We start from the raw sequence: 25,755 nt of genomic DNA on the forward strand, positions 1-25,755 counted from the left end.
TCTGTTTTCTGCCTTGCAGCACTAAGAGAAGCCAGTTCAGCTACATCACTGTAAACAAATCTGTATCTCAAAGACATTTGGCTGATCTGCATAATACCAAAAGAAAGCCTTGTCCTGATTTGTGCAATGACAAACCATCCACTGCTGCTCATTTAAAGTTTGATTCTGGCTGCTCAGACTTGGCCATTGAGCCTCTTGCTGAATAACAGCAGAGTTTCTTGAACCTTCCCCTGGAAGGAGCAGCTGCCCACCTCTCCCGTGCCTGCTCCTGTCCCTGGGTGTTGGTGGCTGACACCTGGAAGCAACTTTGGAATAAGGGCAAGAGAATTCTAACTCGAGTCTACTTATTCCCAAAGCACTGATGCAAGGCAAAGAAAAGCATGTAAAGCAGAAATCAACATTCCCTGTCCTCTACTGTCTTCTCCTTTGTGCCTGCAACAGATTAAACAGGGTTTTACTTCATTTGGGTCTCTTCCTTCTTGAATTTTCCCAGCTGCAAGCTACTCTGCCCACAAAGCCTTAACCTCGTCCTTTAACAATGAACTTATGCTGGAGACTAACAGCTGACAAAGTCTTTTTACTGGATGAAAGGAGTGTGGTTTGGTCATACTCTACTGAAGTATTTAAATTGTATATGATGTCATTTGAAAGACAGGTAAGGAAAGGAAAGACAGACCACTTTTGTGGCTGGTAAATATCCTTTGTTCAGGAAGTTTTTTTTAAGAAAAATATTATTAACATTAACAGGATTGAACCTTGCTATATATAAACAGCAATCCTTCCTCTCTCTCTCCGTTTATGAAAACTTCAAAATGCAGAAAGGAGAACTATCACAGATCTGTCATTTCCATGCTCTAATGAAAACAAGCAGTTGTCTGACATCCTTTGGCAAACCATTTAGGACTTGAATCCCTGCATGTACGTTTGCATAAGTAATGAGCTAATTTCCTTAGCCAGGGAATGAATAACCCAGGGATGAGCCATTTTTCAGGAACACACACAGGGATGAGCCACATGCAGTGCACAGAGTGCTGCCAGTACAGCGATCTTCTGTGACTGATTTCTGCTGTCAAATACCACTGATAGCTTTTGAGCAAACCATTAAAAATACAGGCAACAAGAATTCATCTTCTCCCTCTGATGGACAGAGCAGAGAAAGGAATTGCTCTCTAGCCCTGCAGGCTCCTCCTGACACTCTTCCCCCCGTATTCTGTTCCCTCGGAGCAGCTGCACACGCATGAGCACGCATCGGCAGCGGGCAAGGGATGAGACAGCATTTTCCAGATCTAAATCCCAGTGCCTAATGAGAAGTTATCCCCTTGCTGTGCAGCTATCAACAAAACTGTCTTCCCAGACGTAAAATCCTTTCAGCTATTCAGTCTGCTCCAGAGGTTTGGAACTGGGGTATACAAATCTAAAGCAACACCTGCTTTCCATCTTTTCTCGTTTTTTTAAACATTTTTTCAAGGTTTTTTTCTTCCCTTTTAAATACACAGATTGGAAATTTAAGTCCATAATTAAGAGCATTACAGAGTAGGGAGTGAATCTGGAAAGACAGAAGAGAAACAAACAAGTTCACCAGATTCTATTAAGAGAAAACTGAATTTCTAAGGGCTGTTTCTCCAGAGACATGCTGACTGGAACAGCCGGAGCATTTGCTTCCCAAGTACAGCCAGGCCATTTATGGGACAAGCCATTGATCAAACTCATTGTTTGGCACTGTCCCCTCTGAGGCTGCCCACCTCCTACCCAGCTGTAGCTGCAGGGCTCTGACCCTGAATGAAAGGAAAGGAGCCAGGATGAGATTTTGCACAGTTAGCAGATTACCCAGGAGACGGTGCTGGCATTTGATGACTTGGTTATGGAGTTGCAAACAGGACATGGAATTCTTAGGGCAGGCAGCGTCAGAGGGGGTTAAGAGCTGTGTTTAATGGAAGTGGTTAGAACTACCAGACAAAGCAAGAACAAAGCAAAGTCCTGACACTGGCAAGATCCTAGGGCATAAGCGATCGACCCAGTGAAACTGGCAGTATCAACTCTTTAAAGACTAGCTGGAAGTCTGAAGAGTACTTCGAGGAAGCCCTTCCCAGAAATACTTGGAGGAAAAGTATTTTCATCAATAAGAGCACAGAGGGAAAAAAAAGTCACTAGTGACTGGGGATGAAGAGTGGAGGAACAATGTATTTTAGTTAGCTGTTCTTAGAACCACTAAAACTTGTGAGAACCACCAGGGCATCTCCAAACATCCCCACACCACTATTAGTATAACATCACTTACTGAATGGGTTTCAAGTATATTTTCAGAGTAACACTTCACTACAAGACTTCACAATAACACTTTCCAAATAATTTTCCAAAGTATATTTTAAATTGATTCATTTTTTCACTGGAGCAGTGGTACCCAGCTCTGTAAGGTACACCAACACTAAACTAGGCAACTGAAGAGTGTCTAAATATCTACTGATGTTGGTGCATTGCTCATGCTCATCAATGTTATCTTGCTCATCTAGAAAGCCCCTCCTAGAAGACACCAACCTCAGAAAGCAATGAGCAGGATGTTACAGCAAATATATGTCTGTTTTCCCTGGTTCCATGCTGCAGCAACAGCTCACAAAAGCAAAAAAAAAGCAAGCAAAGTTGTGGTGTATCTTGTTCCTGAGTAGGTACACTCCTCGTACCTGTTTCTCTACAGATATAAAAGAAAACTCACAGCTCGTTCTGCCAGCAAATCTGATGTTTTGAACCAACAGTATAACCTGAACGTGTTTTCAGATATCACAAATTAAAACAGCCGCTAGACAAAAATCTCAACTACTGCTCAGTATGGAAGTTCCTTGGAATAATGAATGCCTTTCATGTGTTCATGGCAGCTTCCCATGCTATGCCTACCACAAGGAAAGGGACGTCAGCCCTTGCCCTGCTTCACATTTAGCATCTTTTGTAAGTGCCACCAAAATTCCGTTGTGCTAAATTATTAACCTGCAAACCTGTGCCTGCTGCACCCACAGGGCAGCACCATCACAAAGGTACAGAAAAACAGGTCCTTGCACCTGGAGGAGCAGCAGATGTTCTGAGCCAGGAGGATGGCAGAGAAACTCTGCCCCATCACTTGGGAGGGATCACACCCACGAAGAATAACTTCAGTACCTGCAGCACAGAGTCACTCCTCTGCAAGCCAGGATCTCACTGCAGGTCAGGCTACAAGCCTGCTGCTTGTTTTGTCTCATGTTTGCTTCAGTTCCTTCCTGATAATGGTCTTAGTACGTAAACAAATAGAATGCTTAGGTCACATCCAGTTACTTGTGAGAAATGCACATTTCTATGTGAAACACGGCACATGAAATATTCACACATTGACATGTGTTACAGCAGGATGCACACAATTCTGAAATAAAAGCAGCAGGAAGGAACAGAGGGAAGTTGCTAATTTTTTTCAGTCTTCAGTCCAGACCTTGTGATTTCATCTCCCTGGAGAAGTGACTGCTACAGCAAGAACAGGTTTTCCCTTACAATTAGCAAAACCTCTCTCTGGCTGGCCCCATATGCTGCTGTCACTGCTCTTGGGCAGCAGTGTCTACCACAGGTCAGGAAGGGCTATTCTGTGTTTCTCTATATTCTCCCATTAACCATAAAATAGGGGCATCAGCAGAGGGGTGCAAGTCCAGACAGTGATAAGGAGATGCAAATCCATAGCCTTTAATAACAAGGCTTTCTAAAATCCTGGAGAGATTTTATCCTCTATTTTCAGCTGGTGCTGGAACAAATCCATAAAGCTTTACATTTAATGTTCTGCAGGACATACTGAACTTTGGGCTGCTCATCTCATCATTCACACTGCAAGATGATCTAGCAGTCCTGGATTCCCACTTGTTTTGTCAGTGGAGCATCATTCTCCTTCACTTTATTTATTAAAATGCCAGAGCACATCACCCTGCAAGACAGTGGAAGAAGAAACACAGTTAATGAAGGCAATAAAGCTAAAAGCAGCACCATTAGCAAAGCAAAACCAGTAAGAAAACTACATGCAACCTCCACAGCCTTTTTTAAAAAAAATATTATCAGAATGTGGTGACAGAGGTAGCTCTTGACAGCAGCTCTTGCCTAGTGGTTTTTCTTTTAATGCTAATTTAAAAAATATATTAAAAAATTAGGCCTGACACCAAGAGATGACAACCCAAACACAAATTCTTAAAAATGCTCAATTATCCTGTCCTCTCTGAAGGACAGCTTCATGAAAGCCTTCCATTTTGATGGGAACAGACTATGAATCACAGATCTACTTTGCAAAGGCCACACAAGAATGGATGTTTGTAGGCTCTTTTTTACTGTACATTTGCTCAGAGTCCCTCAATGCCTGCAATTTGTTCTACATACCACAAATACTCTGCTGCTAAAGCCAAGGTATTTCAGCCTTTAAAATATAGAGAAAACCTCCATGTGCAGCGCTGGACCAGGCAAGTCTGTGGCATTTTCTGCCAGCGTAATGAGAGTCTGTTAGAGCACTCAGTATTTTCTTTCCTTTCTTTTCTCTTCTCTTCCTTTAAGCTAACATCCTTTTCCTGTGCCTGAGGGAGAAGGCAGTTGATAAAAGCCGAGTTCCTGTTCACAGATAAGTTTAGAAGGCAGGCAAGCTCAGAAGTTCCTTGAATAAGCTGTATTCCTACCACCTTTTTTTCCCCCTGTCAGAGACGTCTGAGCCCCACACAGGAACCAGGCTCACATTGTTCCATAGCCACGGACGTTTCCACAGTAGCAGGGAGGGCCGAAAGCTCTTTCCGCTCTTTGTTACATTTTTTTTTTATTATTTTTCCTTCCTTCTTCCAACTTTCCAGTTAAAGAATATTGCTGGGGCATTTCTGCAGTAATTCAGGCTGAGCTTCAGAGAAAAGAACAAGAGCCAGGTGTCGCTGGGGGGAAGCAGCCCAGGATGCTCGTGAAGCTCTTGCTGGTCTGCAGTACAGTAGGACTGGCTAAGCTGGAACACGCAGCCCATCGCAGACACCGTGATGGTTCCGTGCACAGCTTAGAGCCACCAGCTCATGGGACCTCTGCACACCCCCAGAGAACTCCTCTGCCACGCCAAGAAGGCTACTGGGAGCCAGAGGGGCTCAGGGAGGATACTCAAGATTACCCTTCAAGTGTGATCTTCTCACATCACGAAGAGAGAGGGGATTTTGAAGGCGCGAGCCCACAGCCCCAAAATGGGTAAGTACCCCACACACAACGAGAGGGCAACCCTCTCTGTTATATTCTGTTGATACAGGACCGTTTTCATCAGGAGTTTCTCATAGAATACATTAGATTTTAGGGACCAATCTATATCCAAACAGGAGTGGTTTAAATGCTTTAACCACACAAACAGAAAGCTGAATTGCCTGTGGAGGATGAAACCACAGATGGGACCAGCTCTTGGCTTGATCTGAGACAGCAGAGTGGGGTTGGGGTGTGCACACACCCGGCAGAGGTGAAGCCTCCCAGTTCTGCCATAAAACAAAACTCTGCCTCTGGCAAAGCAGAACTAGAGGAAGTTACTTTACTGACTGTTTCTTATCATAAACCAATGTTGATTAATTCTGCTGAGCATGGCAAACTTTGCCCATTAGCTGAATGTGCCTGCCTGCAGACTTGGGCCTTGGAAATGGAGAGGGAAAGGGAATGGCAGGATGTTAGCAAAATAAAAATAGTGAGGAGTAAATATAACACAGTAAGGAATAATGAATAAGCATGAAAATTACTACTAATTTCACACCCCCACCCCCTTCCGAAGGTTGTCATGCCAGCAAAATGCTTTTCATGGTGATCTGTAGCAGAAAAGTAGCCACTGTGAGAGCAAAAGACATGTACTTCACTAGAAATACTCCCAGAACCTATGATTTGTGTAAGTTTTACAGGGCATGTAAGTAGGTCTCTAAATGTTTAAAATAGATGAAAACCAAGCAGGACAGTGAATGAATCTTTTATAGCCTTGATGGATGGGTACAGCAGAGCCCCGTTCAGGAGAGCTGAAACAGCAGCACTCTGAGTGCTGTTCACAGCTCAGTGCTTTAGGATGCCCTGGTACTTTTCCCTTTAAATGCTCTTGAGGAAAGGAAAAAAAGTGAGATGGAAAGAGATTATAAAACCTTGCTCATGTCATGCTTCCCTTTCATGCAAACTGAAGCATGCAATCTTGCTTCTAATCTCATCTACATGTAAAATTAAGGCCTCCCTTCTGCATGTAACACGGTGAGTATATGAAAACCTTACTGTCTTTCATACTACATCTTCCCACAAATCTGTACCTCCCCCTAACAGCCCTGAGACACTTCCTAAAGCCTGCAAGGCTTCCTGACGGGTAGTGTTCGATAATGTTGTGCTCTGTTAATTCACCAAGTCCTGGTTAATGCAGCTCAGACACTGTCAAAGGAAGGAAACAAGGCCCAAGGGGTACTCTGGCCTTCCAAGTTACACTGCAAGGTGGTAATAATTTGAGTGCTAGTTGAAATGCTGAAAACATTCTGAAAACTCCCAGTAGTAGGAAAATTCTATGCTGTAAAAAGGTCAGCACTACAGGTCAGCAAGACGCTGTAATATACTGTCCTCATCAGGATTTCTTCCTTGGCTCTGTAGCTCTGTTCAGCACCAGCTTCTCTAATTCAGTTCAATACCAGATATGACTCATCCTAATTTCCTCCCAAGGAAAGAAATACTTCCTTTTTATGGAGATAGTTGCATAATGAGTCAAATCATAACATTCTTCCCTATTACAAAGCTATGTGGATGACTACAGACAAATCTAGCCTGGCAGTGGCTTTAAGCTATTTGTTGTTTTGCAGAGCTGTCACACAGCACACACAAGGCCAGGCAGCTGCTAGGTCTTAGGAAAGAAATTCAAGACTTTGAGAGCAATTATATCTGAAAGTAAAGGGAGAAAGGGTGAATAAGAAGGGCCAACACAATTCTTCTTGTAATCAGACTCCAAATTCTAAAATGGTTGAAGCAACACACCTTCAGAGCATGAAGTCCTCATGTGCCTTTCAGCTGCTGTGGCTGCAGTATCCTGCTATGCACAGACAAGATGTTGTCATGGATCTGGTATTTCCTCCCTACAAGTGTGACACATTCCCTGGAAAAGACCATCAAGAAACGGGGCTTATATCTCTCAAGGGGAGGACAAGAAGAAAAGCAGCAGGAGTTAAATAGGAATTGAGAGATAAAGGGAGAGAAAGACATGCCATAAAAAGGTGTGACAGACACACCAAAAAAGGCCCAGGATGGTGGAGAATAGTTTGCTACCAAAATGATGTCTTACATCTAGTTTGCTTTTGGAATAAGAAAATACTTCCTTTGCAGAACTAGGAAACAAACAAAGCCTATGGTAACTTGGTCTTTGTGACAATATTTTGACTCTCATTATTTAAAAAAAATAAAAGTGAGATGTGTTTTGTTCAATCATTTCTTATTTTCCCTTTTATTAGGAATAGTGGTAGTTACAAAATATTCTTGTATTTTTAAAAAATGTAGGGTATAATTTTTCATATTACATTTATTTGAATAATTAAGACCATCATGACTAAGTAGTGCAAGGTATTTGTGAGAATCCTCTGGTTTCAACATGTGAGATGAAATGACTCATTAGATCCCAGTCAAATGCTGGGAAAATGCCATTTTGCTAATTTCTCTAAGAATAAGACTTTTCATGTAAGAATTTTAAAATATAAATCAGTAAGAAGTCACTGGCCTTTAGAGGAAGAACTAGGTAACAGTTTAGTATCTCAGCTGTTGCTTGTATCTGAACTAATAGGAGAGGCTCTGCATGTTCAAGTGGACAAATGTCTGTGTACAAAATCAAAACTATCAAAAGCAGCCAACTTTCCAAAGGAAATCAACTTTTATACTGCTTTTCTCCCCAGCAGCTGTGTCTCATATGAGCTGACTGGTTTGACTTCAGCTATTTTATTCTACTCCTGAGGTAAATGGATTCACACGTACCCAAAACTTCCAGCAGAATTAAAAAGGGAAATAAGGAGACCTGTACATCAGGAACAGTCAGGCTCACTACTCAGATTTCATGCACTTAGTGCTGTACTTCATTAAAGAAACCAAGACAAATGAAGCATGTAAAAGGCACACGCAGCTCCGAGAGCAAAGCCCAAAGCTGCCTGTACCCTCAGTTAGCCTGACCTGGCTGTCAAGTAACACTGTAAACCAGATCACTTATGCATTCCAGGCTAAAAATACTCCTAGGAAAACGCAGAGGTTATTTTTAGCCTTCCCCCTCAGGAGCCACACTGACTGAGCCAGCCCCAGGTGGATGGCTCACCCTGCAAGGGACAAGTGGATGGTGGTGCTGGCACGGGAAGGAGCACAGCAGCTACAGCTGGCTTCCCACCTACCCAAAGTCCCACAGAACTGCTGCTTCCACAAGTTTAATCACTGCCAAGTGGCCCCTGTTCTGGTTTTGCCCTGCAGCTGGGTAGGTGCTTCATTTTTCCTTCTTTCTTTTTAATCCACAAACACACAGTGTCAGCTCCTGGGATTTTTTTTTACAACATACCTGCAAAAAATGGGAAAGAAAAGAAAAAAAAATCCCAAAACTCTGCCACTTGATCTATTAAATAGGAAAGACAGAAATCTTCAGCTTAAGTAAATCCTTAATCTTGCTAATATGAGTTCTGGATACACAATTCTGTGAAGTCACCCTTGATCAGACGAAGGTTTCCTGATGCCAGCCAGGTGTGCTGTTATCTCTGAAAAACTCACCTTTTCCTCTCATTCCACATCAGGGAGCCACAAAGAATCAGGCTCGTTCTCACGACTACCCAGTGTATCAAAACATGCAACTATCCTCCCAAGAGTACACAAGCAGAGAAAACCCAAATCACTTATTCTAAGGAAAGTCAATGTTCACTCTTAATAGCTTATTATTTTTTGTCTGCTGTTACAAGAAGAATTCATTAATTTAATTAAGACCAGTTTCACACTGACTCACCTATTTCTTCAAAACAAGGCAGGGACTTTTGTAGGAAGCTTATGGGATACTGAAATTTCCCACCAAAGAAGTACAGAACATATGCTTAAAATAAAACAGTTTGGATGAAGTGCAGCTAAAAGTGATCTTCAGCCCCTGACATCCTGCAAAGCAGGGGGACAGCCTTGAGTGCTCAACAATAGCTTTTGCAGTGCCAAGTGCATCAACAGAAGCAATAGTTTCCTATCAAAGTCAGGCACTTGGCTCCTTTCAGGACTTCAGGAAATTCTCTGATATTTGGCTGTCGTTGAACAGCTCAGCTGCAGGTGGAATAGCTCCCCAAGAGCCTGCTTGATGCAAATGACACAGCTCCATTGCACACAGTGAGGGGTTACTGAACCCTCTGTGCCCACGGGATTGATTTGTTTCACAGCTCATTACTGCGAGCTGCAGCAATTAATTTCTTCAGCAGATAGCAGGGAGCTCCTGTTTCAGCACAGTCACAGAAACACTATCAGCCTATCACCACCTGGACCCAGCACCTTCCTGCTTGTGCGGGTCAGTGCCCCTTGGAAAAGGGATCAGGGGCAGCCCTGAACAAAATACATTAGCAGTTCTGACTCCCTGGTACAGCACAGCTGTGCCAAAGGGTGGCCACTGCTGCAACTCCTGCTCCCAGACGAGGTCAGACAAAGGATGAGCAGGCTGTACCAGGGGTGAACCTAAGTCTGCAGGAATCAAAGGATGAAATCCAAGTGTAAGCTGCCCTCTCAATGGGCTGTAGAGCTTCCATTGGAGGGGGGACGATAGAAATGAGGCAATGGCTGTGGATGCTCTTGAAGAGGAAAAACCTCTTGCATTTACTTCTCTGAAACAGTTTGTACAACAGTTGAATTTGGCTCAGAACCAGCTCCCAGTCAAGCCTGCTGTTCCTGGAACTCTTGCTCCCAGTTCAGGACTGCATTTTCTCTGAAAGTCTTCACTGCAGTATGGTTTTGGGACATCCTGCAGGACAGGACTATCCCAATTGATAGCAGCCTACCTGTTGGAGTACACACTGCATTCAGCCTGGGTTACTCTGGAAGATTTCCAGCACTGCATGGAAATCCACGTTTGAAACTAACACTCTTCAGTCCAGTTTGTTAAGGTGAACTGCAAATCAATCTGCTCTCACCCCAGTGAAAACAAGGGTGAAACATGGGAAGATCCCAGACCCTGCCTGAGGAGTTCTGCTCTCTTTGGGAGGTTTCCTGAGGGAAAGATGGAGAAATACGTCTGTCTCAATACTGACATGCACAGTCTTAGCTTAAATTAATTTAAATGAGGTACTTTATTTCTATTTTATTGAGGCTGCTTTTTCTTGTCAGTGAGAAATTTGCTCTGAGGGAAAAACCAACCACAGCTAAAGCCTCATTTTTATGTTCTTCAACTGGTATAAATCAGAAGTCATTCTGTACAAGTTAGTGGAAAATCACTTGTTTAAACTGAAATAACAGTCTTCTAACACCCTCCTCTAGCACACCAAGCAGGAATTACTGCTTATCTGGGGCCTTTTGTGCTGCACAGGAAAATGTTATGGTCCTGAGAAGTTTTGCACACAGTGAGTAGCAGACACAGGTATGGCTAGGCAGGAGTTTTCAAAGTAATTATAGACATGGGCTCCCTTGAGAAACCTGAGGAAACTGATGGTGAAGGACAACTCAGTTGGACTGGTACAGCCAAAAGAATAACAAAACTTATGAAAAACATCCCAACATCCTGAATTCCTGAAGCTTTTGTTCAGGCAAAAATTCCACTGACCTAGGAAACATCCAAAGTGATGCACTGCAGGCAGCAAAGAGAACGAAAGCATGCCAGTCCCTTGCTGAGTGGGGAGCATTACTCACACGCTGTAATTGTCTGTGTGAAGGAAAGACACTACCCCATATTCATCTGAGCAAAGTCAATTACTGCAGAGCAGCCATCTAACCTTTTCTCCTGGTTCTGTGGGGTTTATTTTGTTTCCTATGAATTAAAGTGGCCCATTCAAATCTTAGAATCAGAGAAAGTACTGCCTCCATTTTGCTATGTTTCAGTAAAAGCAGAATTAGATCCAATGTAAGAAAAAAATCATTTTAGTATCAGTTTCTAAAAACTTTCTAAACCTGAAAGTTTCAAATAAAAGGAGCTTAAGCTAACCTACATTTGCTGAATCTTATTTAAATACAGAATGCTTTGTCATCAGATATATTTAACCTCAGAGAAAAGAACACAGTTGCCTCAGAATTAGGCAGAAGTGAATAGATGCATGTGAACACTCCACTTAATAAGATCAATTCATAATTAGAATGAAGTCTAGGAAAAAAAAAACCCTCACAGTCCAGGAAAGAAAGTTATTTAAACACTTTTTTTCCTGGTTTAAAAAAAAAAGGAATTAAATTCTTTGCTATGTGAACCAGGAAAAGTCACTGAACAAATGGAACATCTGTAGCCCTGAGTTTCTGAGGGTCCCCTCAAGTGTTGCTCTAACTTTCAGCTTTGTGATAACCATTCACCACATTACAGGGAAAGCTTTTCTGCTCTCCTCACATGAGCAGCTTCTCTCTGTCCCTCTCTGTCCCTGGCAGCAGAAGCTTGCACCAAAAGGAAACTGTATTAAAGAGAATAAAAGCAGAGGGTGTTAAGTTGGTTACATATTCAGTGAATGAAGCGACATAGTTACAAAGAGAAGGAAAAACGCAGCAGCAGAACACAGAGCTGCTGTTGTGAAGAAACCAGAAACCAGCTCAAGAAAGAAAGTGCTATTTGTGAAGGAGCAGCCCTTTGAAATTTCACAGCCTGATTCAGAGCCTTTGGTGCCAGAGAAGTCCTGCTTGCCTCACTGAACTTTAGACCAAGCCCTTCTGAGTCTTTTACATTGTTGCACTTAACATTAAAGAATGACATATTTTCCCTCAAGGTCAATCCTGTTAAGGAGTATTTTTAGTTACAGATAGCAAAGTTTCCCTAAATGAAGCATTTGACAAGTTGTAAAAAAAATACTGCAATAGAAGTTTCATCTTTGGGCACATGTATCTATTTGGCAGCTCATTATAGGCCTTATCTACTTATTTGAGGAAAGAATAAACCTTGATAAGTTTTATGGAACTCAAAACCTCTGAAAGTTTCCGTGATTAAAACAAAACTGTGGTATTACATAGCCCTTCATCTCCACAAATCAACCTTTAAGATCAAGTGAGAGACAATCAGTGAATATATGGTAAAGAAAACTGGCCATAAAAACTGAGCAGCATTAAAGGAAGTTTTGATTGACAGTCCATCACAGCCCCCTTTTCCCCCTCATGCTATTCATTCTGCAGAATGCCACTAACTGTCCAAAGCAGGCATCAAGTTGGGATCAACCACTGATCCAATTTCTGATACAACATCACCCCTTTTCTACAAGTGGGAAGCCCCCCAGGTACCTCACATTAACATGTTTCAAAACATGTTTTGAAAAGGAATCCTTGTGCTTCCTGCTCCACGTGTGTGCACATCCACCTGTGCAGTGCAGCAAAAGCACCCATGGTCCCACGGTGCCTCATGCTTGCTCACACAGGTTGATGCATGTGCACATTTGGCTCTGCTCTATGTAGCTGACATGACTCCAAGGACTTCCTAGGAAGGACTTGCATGTGGTGGGAAAATAAAAAAAACAGCCCAGGTGATGATTCACTGGGTGTGGATTGTTTTCATTAGGAAAGAACAAAACCCTGAAGCCAAAGAATGCTGTTTTAAAAGGAGGTTTCCACACTGAATGCAGATTCCTGCCTGGATCTGGCAGGCATCCTGCTGGCAGGGGCAGGGATCCTGCACCTAGCAACGATCCCAGCCAGCTCCACCAACAGTGCCTGGGCACTTCATCTCCCCAGGAAAAAGTAGAGAGGACTTGAAGGGGGAAAGCCTCTCCCAGCTATGCCTTGCCAAGCACACGAGAGAGGACAGCCCAAACCCAAGCAGAAACCAGGTCCCTGTTTTAGAGTTATTGAACTGACACCAAATACCAGAAAAGTGCCACAGCTTTCAAAGCTTGGCAGTCTAAGGCACACCTCAGAGGCAGATGTCACCAGACCAGCACCAGCTGGTCTGCTGGATTTTACTGAGTGGTTTTACACTCTGACACAAGCAGAGTGTTTGACTCTGGAAGAGTAATACTTCAACAAGAATTTGAGGATTTGGCTTCTAGTTCAGTCCCATAAGAATCAAGACTCCCATTGATCACAGGCCCAAAATTTCCCCCAGTCACTTGCAAAGGCCTCAACGCTACAACTCAAACAAGTTGTTTTGGCTGGAAATCCCAACAAAGGCAGCAGCCTCCTTTCCTGTCGTGCTTTCCCAGCACTGCAGGCTTTGCCAGATTCCTGCCCTTGCTTCTAACAGATGAAGAGCTTTGCTTGCATGAGTGCTTGCTGAAATCTCAATCACATTTTCTTAAGAAACAGGGGAGCAATGCAGGCTATGGCCCAGCAGGCCTGGTGAACTGTTCCCAGCTAGCCCAGGCTGTCTGCCCTTCCATCCCGATGTCTCCAGCTTCCTTGCAGCTTCCTCCCCTTCTCCTGGCTGCTGCAGTGCCAGCTTCTGCTTTTGTGCAGGACTCGGTTCCCCATTGTTTCACCAAGCCCCTGAGAGGGGCAAACTTTTCCCATATATGCTGATAGCTGGAGATTTGGTTCCTGTATTCCCATTTAAAAATATACTGCCTGAAGTTCAGCTGTTTCCATTAGAGTTACCACTTGTCGCTTCCTGCCCCTTCTGGTCTTGGATTTAACCATCAGACTTCAGCCAAGTCTTGACTTTAAAGGAAGAGGCTCACCTGCACTCACATTAATAGCTGCCTATGTAATTCTGGCTTGGAAAATTATTCACACTATCAAAACTCACTTGTCCTTGCTAGAAGCATAAAACTAAAACAACCATTTCCCTCCCGGTACTATTTTCCTGCAGGTGATGAGAGAGATTATTTTGAAGTTAGCCTATTTAATAAAATCCAATCACTTACTATATTATCTTGAAGAAGTAATACTTAGGAAGATATTATTAATGGAGTTACTGTCAGATTAAGTTTTCAGCAGCAGTCTGCCTCAACCTGATGAGTCAGTCATTAGGCATCTGAAATGGCAACATGCCTGGAAAGGCAATTTGACATTTAAAGTGACATTAACCCACAAGTTATCATGGGTTGGAAATTTCTCCTGCAAAATGAAAGGACTGGAAATGGAACTAATGCATCAAAGTTCAGACAATCAGCCCTTTTGTAACAAATTCAGATAAACATCTCAAATGAAAACAAATGAATTGGGAGTGGAGGGAGAAGGTAGAAAGCATTTTCCACCTTCCTCATCATACAGCTGGGAAAAAATACAAAAGTAAAAATAAAGGTCCTTCTGCATTTCACTTTTTCTTGGCACTGTTACAGCCAGAGACTTAGAGACCTACTTCAGACTCCTTTCCCACGTTTTTTTTTCCACTAGGAACTGGTGTTCCTTCACGCAGTCCCGGCTGGTCACATACATAGAAGCCTGCATGAAGGAGAAGTACATTGTCAACTCCCAACAGCCCTGCCCAAATGGAGGCCCAGAGTGCCAGAAGATCATGTAAGTGTCCTAAATAAAACCAGTGAAGAAAACAGAATTTTCCTTGAAGTCTCTAAAGGAATGTTTTCAACAGTACTGAAACCTCATCATTATTTCCAGGGGACTTTTAAACAAACTTCTATCTCTCTTGGTATCCGTGACATTTTGGAATAATATGTTTAATAATAAAACTCTCTCTATACCTCATCAGAATACTACAGAAGTTCAGGATCAGTCCAAACTTGATGACAAAGGACTGTATTACAATAAATCTAATGCCCAGACCCTTCCTCCCCAGGTACAGGACAGCTCTGAAGCCAGTCTACCAAGTGAAACAGAAGGTTTTGAAGTCTTTGCAGTGGAAATGCTGCCCTGGATTTATTGGCAAGGACTGTGAACAGCGTGGTAAGCAAAGCTGGAGAACAAGTATAGGAGTGAATGATTAAATGCCAGGCACAATGGCAAGAAATGAATTTGCCTAATTTTTCTCTTTTTTTCAGAATTGATGCCTTGTTTTTTCACTCTGTTATGTCCCAAATCACTGATACTTTGAGACAAGAGCTCATGTAATTAGCTGCAATTAATAGTTAAACAGCATTAGCTACCTATTCTTCTGTTAATAGCACCTTTGTAATCTTTACACATGGAGAAAGGTATTCATTTGCTGGAAAGCCTGTTAGATGTGCATCTAGGAATGTCCATCTAAGAATGCCTAATTCCAGGTAGGAACTGGTGACATCAAAAGCAACACTAGTACGTGAAAAGCCCCAGTGGTCAGTTCACAGGCTGAAATCATGTGGCAGGGAGATCTGAAGGTGTCCAGGCTCAGAGGAGAGGGCAGCCCTCACTCTGCAGCCTGCACTGCTCCCCCTCTCTGCTCACCCTGGCTGCAAAGGCGCTGAACAGGGAGCAGCTCTCCAGCACAGGCAGGAGCAGTGCCCACACTGCAGCCTCCATAAAGCTGCAGGAAGAGCCTTTAGAGTGAACCACTGTAATCCACTGCCCTGCTGAATAAAGCAGTGGGGGAGCAGGTTGAGGGAGAGGATTCTGCCCCTCTACTCTGTCCTCCTGAGTCCTGCACCCAGCTCTGGGGCCCCACCTGAAGAACATGGGCCTGTTTGAGTGAGTCCAGGAGCACCTCTGCTGTGGAGGCTGCTGAGAGAGCTGGGGCTGCTCAGCCTGGGGAACAAAAGGCTCCAAGGAGACCTCAGAGCTCCCTTCAGGACCTAATGGAGCTACAAGAGACATGGAGAGGGACTTTTCACAAGGGCATGTAGTGGTAAGAGCAGGGGAAATGGCTTCAAGCTGAAACAGGGCAGGTTTAGATTAGGAATTAGGAAGAAACACTTCACTGTGAGGGTGCTGAGGCACTGGAACAGGACTCCCAGAGAAGCTGTGGGTGCCCCATCTTTGGAAGTGTTCAAGGCAAAGTTGGATGGGAGTCTGAGCAGCCTGGTCTAGTGGGAGGTTCCCCGCCATGGTGAGGGGGTGGGAATTAGATGGCTTTTAAGGCCTCTTCCAACCCAAACCGTTCTATGACCCATGCAGCTGCTAATAAAGGGAGAGGGGAGACAGTGTGGTTTAAAAACTGAATGGTGGTTTAAAAACGGCACTGGCAGGATTTAGCAAATAATACTCAAAAAGCAGAATTTAAACAGATTTAAGAATTTAAATGGACTTAAGGGAAACTAGGTGGCTAAAGAGTAATTCCCTCTAGCAATTAAGGTAACAATAACAAAAAAGGCAATCATATATCTGAAATTTTTTCCACAATCTATGTCTAACTCACCTACAGACCCCACAGATAAAAATCTCTGTAGGTTTAGCTTTTCTTCACAGATAGCTTTCATTTGTGGGTTGATCTCTAAGAGGTGAACTTCACTCATAATGGTGGAAAGGCATTACCAAATGCAGTGCATAATTTTAGTCTATTGTTATACTCATCGACCACAACCAGCTCCTCCATCATTATCTCCTCATTTGTACAGCATCATTCACTGTTGCTGCCACCAGAATGTCCAGGTAACTGTGGAACAAGGAAGAGGAATTTGCAGATGGGACCCCCAGAAAAGAAAAAAGCCCCATTTATTTGCAATAGACTAATTTCTTATGAGCAATAACTTGGCATGAGTTTAAAATCCCCATGCTATATTGCACAGCACTGCCATGTATGCAATGTTGTCTGCCAGTGCAAGGAAAATCAGCTCTCCAGAGAAGGTGTTCTTTCCCCAGGAAGCCTCACCAGTTACACAACACATGAAATTCCTGGGTGGCCTTGCTAAACTGTAGTAGTTTCTGCATCTAAAACATTTTCACAGCTGTATCATATCTCAATTGCAGATCCTAATTTTATTCTGGTGCCAGGATCTGAAACTGAAGGACAAGAAGAGTTCTCAAACCACAGTAAGTGCTTGAAGTTATTTTGCTTGTCAGCCTTTTACCTTTCAGTCACTGATAAGGGGGGCTGGGGGGAAATATTTGAAGCTGTAATTTTAAAGTGATAAGCTATGGGCAATCTCTCTAGTGAAAGCCTTCTCTGGGAAAGCTTTGAAACAATACATTTATTGACACAAATGAGGGCTTTTGCTGTAACACTCTGTGAATGCTCACAACAAAGCATCCCGAAGTTTCAAAGCTGTCTGGCAGTCAGTGAATGCCAGCTGGGGCAGAGCCTTACCCCGTTCAGCGGCATGGATGTTAACCCCTTGCTCTGCAAAGTGAGTTCACAGGACAGCACACCACGCTCACAGATCTACCAGAAAAACAATCCACTGAAAATGCTATTTTAGAACAGCCCCCCAGCAGCTCTGAGATTACATTACAAGGTACTGTAGATTTGTACCTCAGGCACTCCACCCTACCAGTGTAAGTACCAAGGACCTTCCCTTACCACCTGGGAAATGGTGTGGCTTGCAGTGCTTTTAAGTGCCTTTCAGCAACTAGCTTCAGGGAAGTCCTGCACACTTTGAAATCTACAGCTCGAATTTGCAAGTATTTATTTAGAAAAACATCAGTTAAAGGGCTCCTCTGTGAGTCAGCTCTGACACACTCTGTGCTCCTGACTCCTCAGTGGAATGTCTCAATTGCTCTTACATCCCCTCCTTTTATTCTAGGTTGCTAAACCTTGCCATCCTTACAGTCAATGGCTTGAAAAGAGTTAGTATTCCAAAACATTTTTATGGCATGGGGAGATTTCTAATTAAGAGCATTTTATTGCCATCATGGCTGTTGTAGCTGAGGCTCTCTGTAAATATGTGAATGTATTAAGTTTCCACCAATGCTGAAAAAAAAATCCTTGCAGATAAACTGCAATTTAAGGTGACAGAAATCAACAGACCCCCTAAATGTCAGTGCAAAATTTTCAGAGTGAAAACCAGACAGGTGTTCTCAGAGGTCTTGCATGAATACCTGTCACCTGGTCGCTGCACCCTGTTGCATGACTTTGTTTTTCTAATCTTGTGACTAGTGTCAACATCAGTGGATTCAAGAGAAATGCTCGAAGTCATTCAAAATCATGAGGCTTTACTGGATGATCTTCAAAGTGATATTCATCAAGCAGCCAGCACCTTAGGTGACTTACAGAGGCTATTTGAAAACAACGGTACAAGCATGGTGTTAGAAGTGAACCAGAGCAATTCAGGTGAGAGGTCTGATGCAGCATTAGCAGCCCATGGCAGCTGGTGAAAACACAGAGATCAGAAAGAAAACGTGAAAGCAAAAATACCCTGATATTCCTTGGTCTGCTGGTTGCTTCTAGAGAGAGAAAAAATGGGTGCAATCCCAGTGCAAATGAATGAACCAAAGAGTAACTCGAAATGGGACATAAGAGGAAAGGCAGAGTTCAGAATATGCCTTAATCACAGAACAAAGAGGTTGTTTATATTTAAAATGTGTTAGCCTTACTATTCTGCTTCTATGGCTTCCTCTCTTCTGTGGGGGTGCAGAGTTTAGATCTGTTCTTTTTCCATACTCATGCTATATACTCTGAGGTGAGGAATAGCACTCTGGTGTTACATGAAAAAATGGAACATTTGACCCATCTCTGGAACTGTTCCTGCCATACACAGGAATGGGAAAAGGAAAGAGCTGCTGAATTTAACCTACCATAGTGAGCCACTGGCCTGCAGAAACATTTGCTAAGGATACAGACTATGGTACTCAGTGAGCTTCAGGGTACTCAGGTTTTAACTTTAAAGTTAGGAACTGAGCCTTATTATAATTCCCATATAGTCCAGATACTTCAGAGATTTTTTGAGTTATTTACTCCTGACCTACAATATTCAGCTGTCAAGATGCTGTATATCTTTGTGGAGTTGAAAGCATGAGAAGAAGAGCATTATGACACAACCAAAAAAGGAAGGGTTCACCAACTAAGAACTGTTGGGAAAACAGACAGTTATGGCCACTGGCAAATCCACCTGTCCAGGGGTTTCAAAAAGCATTGTTTTTAAGACATAAATGGAAAAGTCAACACATATCAAAGTTGTTTTCTGTGCACTCATAGACACCATATTCTTTACAGTAACAGATTTAACATGAGGCTATTTTTGCAATAGTTGAAATTTATCATGAGGTCAGATTCTGGGGAGTAAGATGGCAACTACTATAGAAAAATGCAAACTTGGGTTATCCTGGCTAGATAAAAGAATTTAAATTTAACTATTTTTCTTTTTCAACTGTATTAACAGATCCTCAGGAAAGGCTTCTGCAGCAAGTTCTGTTTCCTCATGTGGAGAATTTTCTTAGGAGACATTTTAACCCAATGTGGGCAAGCTTCAACAGAAGCTTACAGAACCTCTCCAACATAGTAAGAAACCTGTCCCATGATGTGGAAGCCAACAAGAAAAGCATAGAAAGATTCCAAGAGAGCACTGTGCCCAAGAAGGAAGTCCAAGAGCTGGGAACTAAATTTGAATCAAAAGTCCAAGAAAACATTGTGAAAGTTGATGAGGCGAAAAGAGATATAGAGAACCAAGTGCACATGCAGCAGGCTAATATTCACTATAATATCAGCATGATCAAGGCAGATACTGACACAAAACTCAAGAAGCTTCATAAGATACAGCAGTCCCATTTCTTAGCTTTGAACAACAGCATAGCAAACATGAAACAAGAGCAAAACTTCCTTGAAAATAAATTGGAGGCTTTGAAAAAAAATTTAACGGAACTCTCTTCACATCATGGTCCCAAAGATGAGAACAGCCAATTAACCATCAAACAAATGAATGACATTCTGTCAGGGCATGCAAAGCAGCTTAAAGAACTTTACATGGAGTCAGATGTGGCCTTTCAGAATATTGCAGTTTTAGAGAGGTGGTTTAAGGAGTTAAAGAAAAACATCTCAAAGTACAGGCCAGAAGATCTTACAATAACTTTGGCTGAGAAATCAGTTATTATGGAAGAAAACAACGCAGCAATGGAAAGGCAGATATCAGAGCTCAACTACACTCTCTCCAACCTTCAGGAGAACTATTCAGATCTGCTGCGGTACATGGAGGAATGCAACTGCCAGAGAATATCTCCTGACACTGAGGTACTGGAGGAAGATCCCAGGAACAGCACTTATTCCCTTGAAGGTACCCAGTCAAAGGATATGAAGCACTTGGAGTCAGTTTTCAGAGACTTCTTCAAGAGCGAAATTGAAGAGCTCTCCTCAGCTATTCCGTCCATCCATCTGTCTCTTAGCCTCCGTCAAGAAGAGAACAGACAGCTGCAGTCCCAGGTTACAGCTTTTTCAGAAGACATAGGCTTGCTGAAGAAGAAAGATGAAGAAATTCATCGACACATCAAGTATCTCAACAGTTCTTTTAGCTCTCTTTTGAAAGATGCAATGCGACACGAAGAAGCACTGGAGGCTTTACTGAGACATGAATTTCTGGATGTCTTTTTTGAAGATGATTTTAGTAGCCTAATACCATCAGTATTCCAGCTGCAAGAATCTCTCAGATACTTCTCAGACAAACTGCAAGAACAAAACGTGACTTTAGAATCTCTTAGGGGGAGATTTCATCCCTTGGAGAGAGGTCATCAGAATAATCATGGTGCTCACATGTCTCCCAAAGAGGAAACACAAACCTCCTCTGCTCTACATGAAGTCAGCAGTCAACGCACCATCATAGAACACATGGAGCCTAACTACGAGGCTGCCAAAGATGACTCCTTGGACAGCTCAGCTTATAATGATATCATGACTCTGAAGAATGATATCAAACACCTGAGCCTGGCCATCAAGAGGCATGAATCCAGAGGTGACGCGAGTCTCTGCTGCAACCACACGATAGCAAACGCAATTGAGCCACTCAACGTTTCTGTAGAAACTCTCTCTGCAGATTTAGCAACCATCAAGCAGAATCTGGAGGAACACCTGGTGACTTTTAAAAAGCTGTTTGGAAGTAATGAAGAATTAGGTGCCTCAAATATGAGTCTGGATGTTACAAAGATTCAGTCAATGCTGAACAAAAAAGGGAGAAGGCAACAGAAAGGTCATGACAAGCAAAGAGAAAAGAAAAGGCCTGAGAAGCACAGAGAAAATACACAAATGATAAGTGGAAGACACACAGTGCAGACAGAACTTGTGGAAAAAGGTGTGTTCTTTTCTTTTACTTGCTCACGTGCAGGTCTAGCCTCTTTCTAGGCCCTGCTGTTCCACACACAGAGCTTATCAGTATTAGTTATGAGAATGATCAGGTATCTTGTGGGATGCTGGAGAGAGAAATTCTGACATTACTTACATCCTCCCTCCATCAAAAAAAGCAGTTAGAGTGGGAACCAAGTCGATACTCTGCTGTATTTTGCTTGAGGCCAGTAAAATCACACCCACTACAACTGCTAGGAAATTTGCCTTGAATTAATTCAACTTCAGGTGTTTAGAAGACAAATTTTGTTTGTAGGTGCTCCTGTTAATGCAGTAGCAGTCTTCTCTTTAGAAGCTGATGTGGAATGCTTATTTTTCCCTGTTACTTTGTTACCTGGCTGTGCAAAGAGCATACTCTAAGCACCAAATCCTTCTCAAGGCAGATGGATGCATGAAATGAACTGCTGTAATTTGCACAAGTGGGACAGGCAGGACTGACCAGAAAGCACATACTCTCTTATAACTAAGCTTCAGAGACAAATTTTCAGTTTATACTTCACTGGGACTGGCCACTACCCTTTCCCTGTAAACATGTGAGCATAAGAACCTGGTAATTACAACCACCACAGCTTTAACACTGGCTTTTATGATTGCAGCCCTTGCTATGGACAAATAACATAGAACAAAAACCAGTCCCTTCAGGCATCTGTGCTGCAAAACTGTACTTAAGACCAAAAAAGCAGAGAACATATTCTTAACTAATTTATTTTTAGGACAGTAAAAAAGTTCTATTTTTTTTTCACCTGGGTGGTCCCAGTGTTACAATTTTCCAAGGGTTCCAGGGAATCATTTGATCCACTCCACTGCACAAAACCATTTCCAGTGTCTAGCTTTGCAAAGCAGCATACAAAAATCAGGCCTGATAGGGATTCACCTTATCTTCCATCCTGGTGATCCTGGAGAGAGAAGTGTGCTCACTCACTGCTAAAATCCTGTTCCTCTTTCTTTTTCAGACTCATTGGTGGCATTCCACGTGGGATTCTCAGAAAGGAAGGATAAAGAAAAAACTGTGAGGTTTAATGAAACGTACCTCAATTATGGGAACAGCTATTTCTCTGAGCACGGCCACTTCAAAGCACCACACAAAGGTGTCTACCTGTTTGTCATCTCGGTGGAGTTCAGCTCAGGACCAGCACTGGGACAACTCTCCTTCAGCCGTGGCTACAAAAGAACTCTCTCAAGCAGTCAGAGGAAAACCCCACATGGAAACACCATGACTACTTTTGCATTGGCAGAAATGGAGAAGGGGGAGACAGTGTGCTTTGAATTGCTGCACGGCTCTGTAGTGAAACGCAGCCCCCCTGGGACAACGATGGGTGGATTCCTAATATCCAAAACTTGAATAGTGACATGGATGTTTTATTAATCTCTTCCCATAGATGCAATGGATGCATTCACTATTGCTTCATCTGTGATGTATTCAATGCTGCTGCATGTGTTTAAACATAGCACTACCCTAGGTTTGTCTTCATGCTTCTTTTCTGGAAGTGTTTGGCTTTACATTAGTTGCTTATGAGCAGCAACGGGATTTTCTTTTAAGTGAAAAGCTAAAGGTTTGGACTCCAGATGTATCAGCACACACATTCTCAAATCCTTCCAATGTGAGAACTGCACATAAATGTTTTGTGGGACTTAACTTTTAACACAAATTCCTCCTTTCCTTTGGCAAAAGAATATCTTTCCATGGCAAATACCCCCATCAGTGGCAAGGAACAGATTTTAGGTAGGACTGCACACTGATGTTATGTGGATGGTACCTCAAAACCCAGGAGCCAGGGCAATTTTACCTTTTAGTTCTCTGTGGACCACAGGCTACCTTGGAAACTTCTGCAACTCACTCCAATGTCCCAGTCTGTGCACAACAGGAACACTAGAAGAGATCCATCAAACCCAGTAAAATTCACTCTATTGCCAGTATTTGCAAGCAAGGATCTCATAAATGGCCCAGTGTCTTTGTTTCTGGGCCTGTGATGTATTTCAGCTACACTGAAAAAACTTAAAGTATTGTTATGATAAATTACATTTACATTTAGACACTAGGAAAATGTCAAAAATATTTTAGAAGTATTGGTGAAAATGCAGTTTATTTCTAGAGTTAAAACTGGAGATTATAATGAATTCAGCCCAGAGTTCAGCATTTAGTAAATATTTTAAAACCAAGCAAGGAAAACTAAAACCAAAATGCAAGCTCACTGGTCTGTTGTCACTGCTGAACATAAATCTGTAATTAGAGTAAACCAAAGAGTAGAACTCTTCAAATGTAGAGGGTTTGTTTTTTTTAGATTTCCAAAACTTCAAGGTGACCATGCTTGGTCATGTCTTAAACTCTTCTTCTGTCAAATAAAACTTCCCAAAGACTTTCACTATAAAGAAGTTCAAGTATTGTGGTATTTTTGTCTATCCTAATACCTTATAAAGCAATATTAAAACAATTAAATTTGCCAAAATGAAATGCACTTTGAAATTTTCAGTATTTTTGATGAAGATATAAATTCTTATTACGTAAATTGCACCCTTTTAAGGTAGCACTTTTAACACATCTATTCTGCTGTTAAGAATTTTCTCCCCACCCACCCGTATTCTAAGCAATGCTAAACTATCATTAATTGTTAAAACCCCCAGCACACTGGTACCAACTTAAATGCACTTCCAATGCACTTAAAGCAACAGTTTGACAAGCAGACAACACATATCTTTTGAAATAAAATTACAAAGCAATTTCAGCTACTGACTTGCTGAGAGGATTGTTTCTCTATCCTGAAAAATCCAAGAAGACTAACAACAAAAATTGCTCCTGATCTCCTCGTGGCCAATGCTGATTTCCACAGGAGATGCCCAGGCCAGGTATCCCTGTTTTTCTAGCACGGAGCCACGGCTCACACTGCTCTGCTCCAGGCAGCACAAAGTGCCTGCAAACTCAGTGTCACCTTCTGTCCCACTTTTGCTCAAAATATCTGAGGGAAGAAAGAGAAGAATAAAACTGAAGAGGTGAAATGAAGAAAGCCATCAAATTGTCCCATTAGGTTCTTTCAGTACAAGGCTCCCACCCTGCGGTGACTCAGATGGGTTTTTACCAGTGTTCCCCCAATTCCTGACTTTGTGGTGGCAGCATTCTGCAGAGCCAGGCCAGGCGTGCTGCCTAGGCCAGGCTGGTTCAGGAACACCTCATCTCCAGTGCTCACCAATTCCAGCCAAGTTCACAAATCAGTACCACTGGGGAATACGTTTGTGTTATATACAGGGGATATGATACACATCTGTATTTTAAAACACTTTGTTTTCAAAGCTTTGACAGAAAGCTTCAGTGGAATGAAAACCACTTGGAAATGGACACAGGAGGTAGCAGAGAGCATTGCAGCTCATCCAGTCAGGACTTCTACAGGCTTGGTGTCCTTCCTGGTGCTTACCAGAGTTTACTTTTGTTGAAGAATATGCCAGATGAGTTCAGAGAACACTGATTCCAGAGTGAACAAAATGTTAATTTAAAGATGTTTTTGTATTTTAAAGACATCTTCAATTATGTGCTTAAGTTAGCCACCTGCACATACAAAGAAGACACACTTGACTGGAAGACTAATTTTTAAACAATGAGGCAAAAAATTCATGAAAGACAATGGGTTAAATCGCTCTGCTGGCTGCATAAGCCAGGAAGACTGACTTCCTTCTCAGGCAACAAGAGAATGATGATTAATCTACTGGGCTGTGGTTTTGTTTGTTCAAAGCAATGAACAAGCTTTTTCATAAGCCTCCATCTAAACCACTCCTGCATTTTTTTGGTGGGATGGTTGTTTGGGCTTTTTTATTGGATTAACACAGCCACATCACTATGACCTGTATTTTTAGAGCAAATTAGAGGAATCAATTTAATGAAGGTAATTTAAAATACAGGTATTGGTTAGCTCAGTGGATTTAGGAGAATTTCCAAACATGAAAAACAACCTGAAGCTGGCCATAGGGAAGAACTGTCTGTAAGAGTTTCAGTTTCCCTCACAGCACTGACTAGACTAATGTGCCTCATGGCCAGGCAGCAACAGGCACAGAAACGTGTGCTCACTGCAGAATATATATATATATATATATATATATATATATATATATATATATATATGTAAAATGTCAACCTGACACTCATGTTTAGAAATAAAAGGTTCCAACAGCTTTTAGTACTTCCTAGAAATCTACCAGAAAACATTGCCACTGCTTAAAGTTTCTGTATTTCCAGATCAAACCACTAAGCTTTGTTATAAGGTAGAAAGCTGTGCATCCTAAGTGCCTTCATTGAATTGTTTTGTTACTGATCTGCTGCTTTACGAATGTCAGTATGTTATAGTACACTTTAAAATAAAAGTCTCCTAATTTTCTTCCTTTTCCATTAATAAGCCTACCTCCTTTACTGTACCCCAAATTCAAGTATAGTATCATATACAAACAATTTTACTTTCTATACATCCAGCAGTGCCTGAATTGTGCAGATAATTTCCACACCAAGCCAGTCTGCAGCCCGTGGAGGTCTCCTCATGAAGCAGAGCCAGGAGGTGCTCAGCCCACAGGAGTGGTCCTTCCACTGCTCAGATTTACAG

The 25,755-nt window shown here is 42.3% G+C and overlaps 1 protein-coding gene across 2 annotated transcripts; it reads left to right on the top strand.

Moving 5' to 3' along the window:
• The first annotated feature begins 4,433 nt into the window (after positions 1-4,433).
• MMRN2 (multimerin 2) lies at positions 4,434-25,554 on the top strand. 2 transcript variants are annotated; one of them, XM_063406030.1, is made up of 7 exons: positions 4,446-5,205; positions 14,440-14,562; positions 14,840-14,946; positions 16,882-16,944; positions 18,008-18,181; positions 19,230-21,125; positions 22,129-25,554. In XM_063406030.1, exons 1-7 carry the CDS (start codon positions 4,928-4,930, stop codon positions 22,515-22,517), a joined length of 3,030 nt encoding a protein of 1,009 aa, XP_063262100.1. In that variant the 5' UTR covers positions 4,446-4,927; the 3' UTR covers positions 22,518-25,554. The 2 variants fall into 2 exon arrangements, with proteins under 2 accessions (XP_063262101.1, XP_063262100.1); XM_063406031.1 differs by lacking the exon at positions 18,008-18,181 and having other exon boundaries at positions 4,434-5,205.
• Positions 25,555-25,755: the final 201 nt, after the last annotated feature.

Source organism: Prinia subflava, chromosome 9 (genome assembly GCF_021018805.1).
Source record: "Prinia subflava isolate CZ2003 ecotype Zambia chromosome 9, Cam_Psub_1.2, whole genome shotgun sequence".
NCBI lineage: Eukaryota > Metazoa > Chordata > Aves > Passeriformes > Cisticolidae > Prinia > Prinia subflava.

Coding starts and splice junctions, on each gene's coding strand:
- MMRN2 (XM_063406030.1), top strand. CDS start 4,928: ATGCTCGTGAAGCTCTTGCTGGTCTGCAGTACAGTAGGACTGGCTAAG. Junction 16,945..18,007: donor AGAAGAGTTCTCAAACCACA/GTAAGTGCTTGA, acceptor TCTTGTGACTAG/TGTCAACATCAGTGGATTCA. Junction 21,126..22,128: donor GACAGAACTTGTGGAAAAAG/GTGTGTTCTTTT, acceptor TTTCTTTTTCAG/ACTCATTGGTGGCATTCCAC.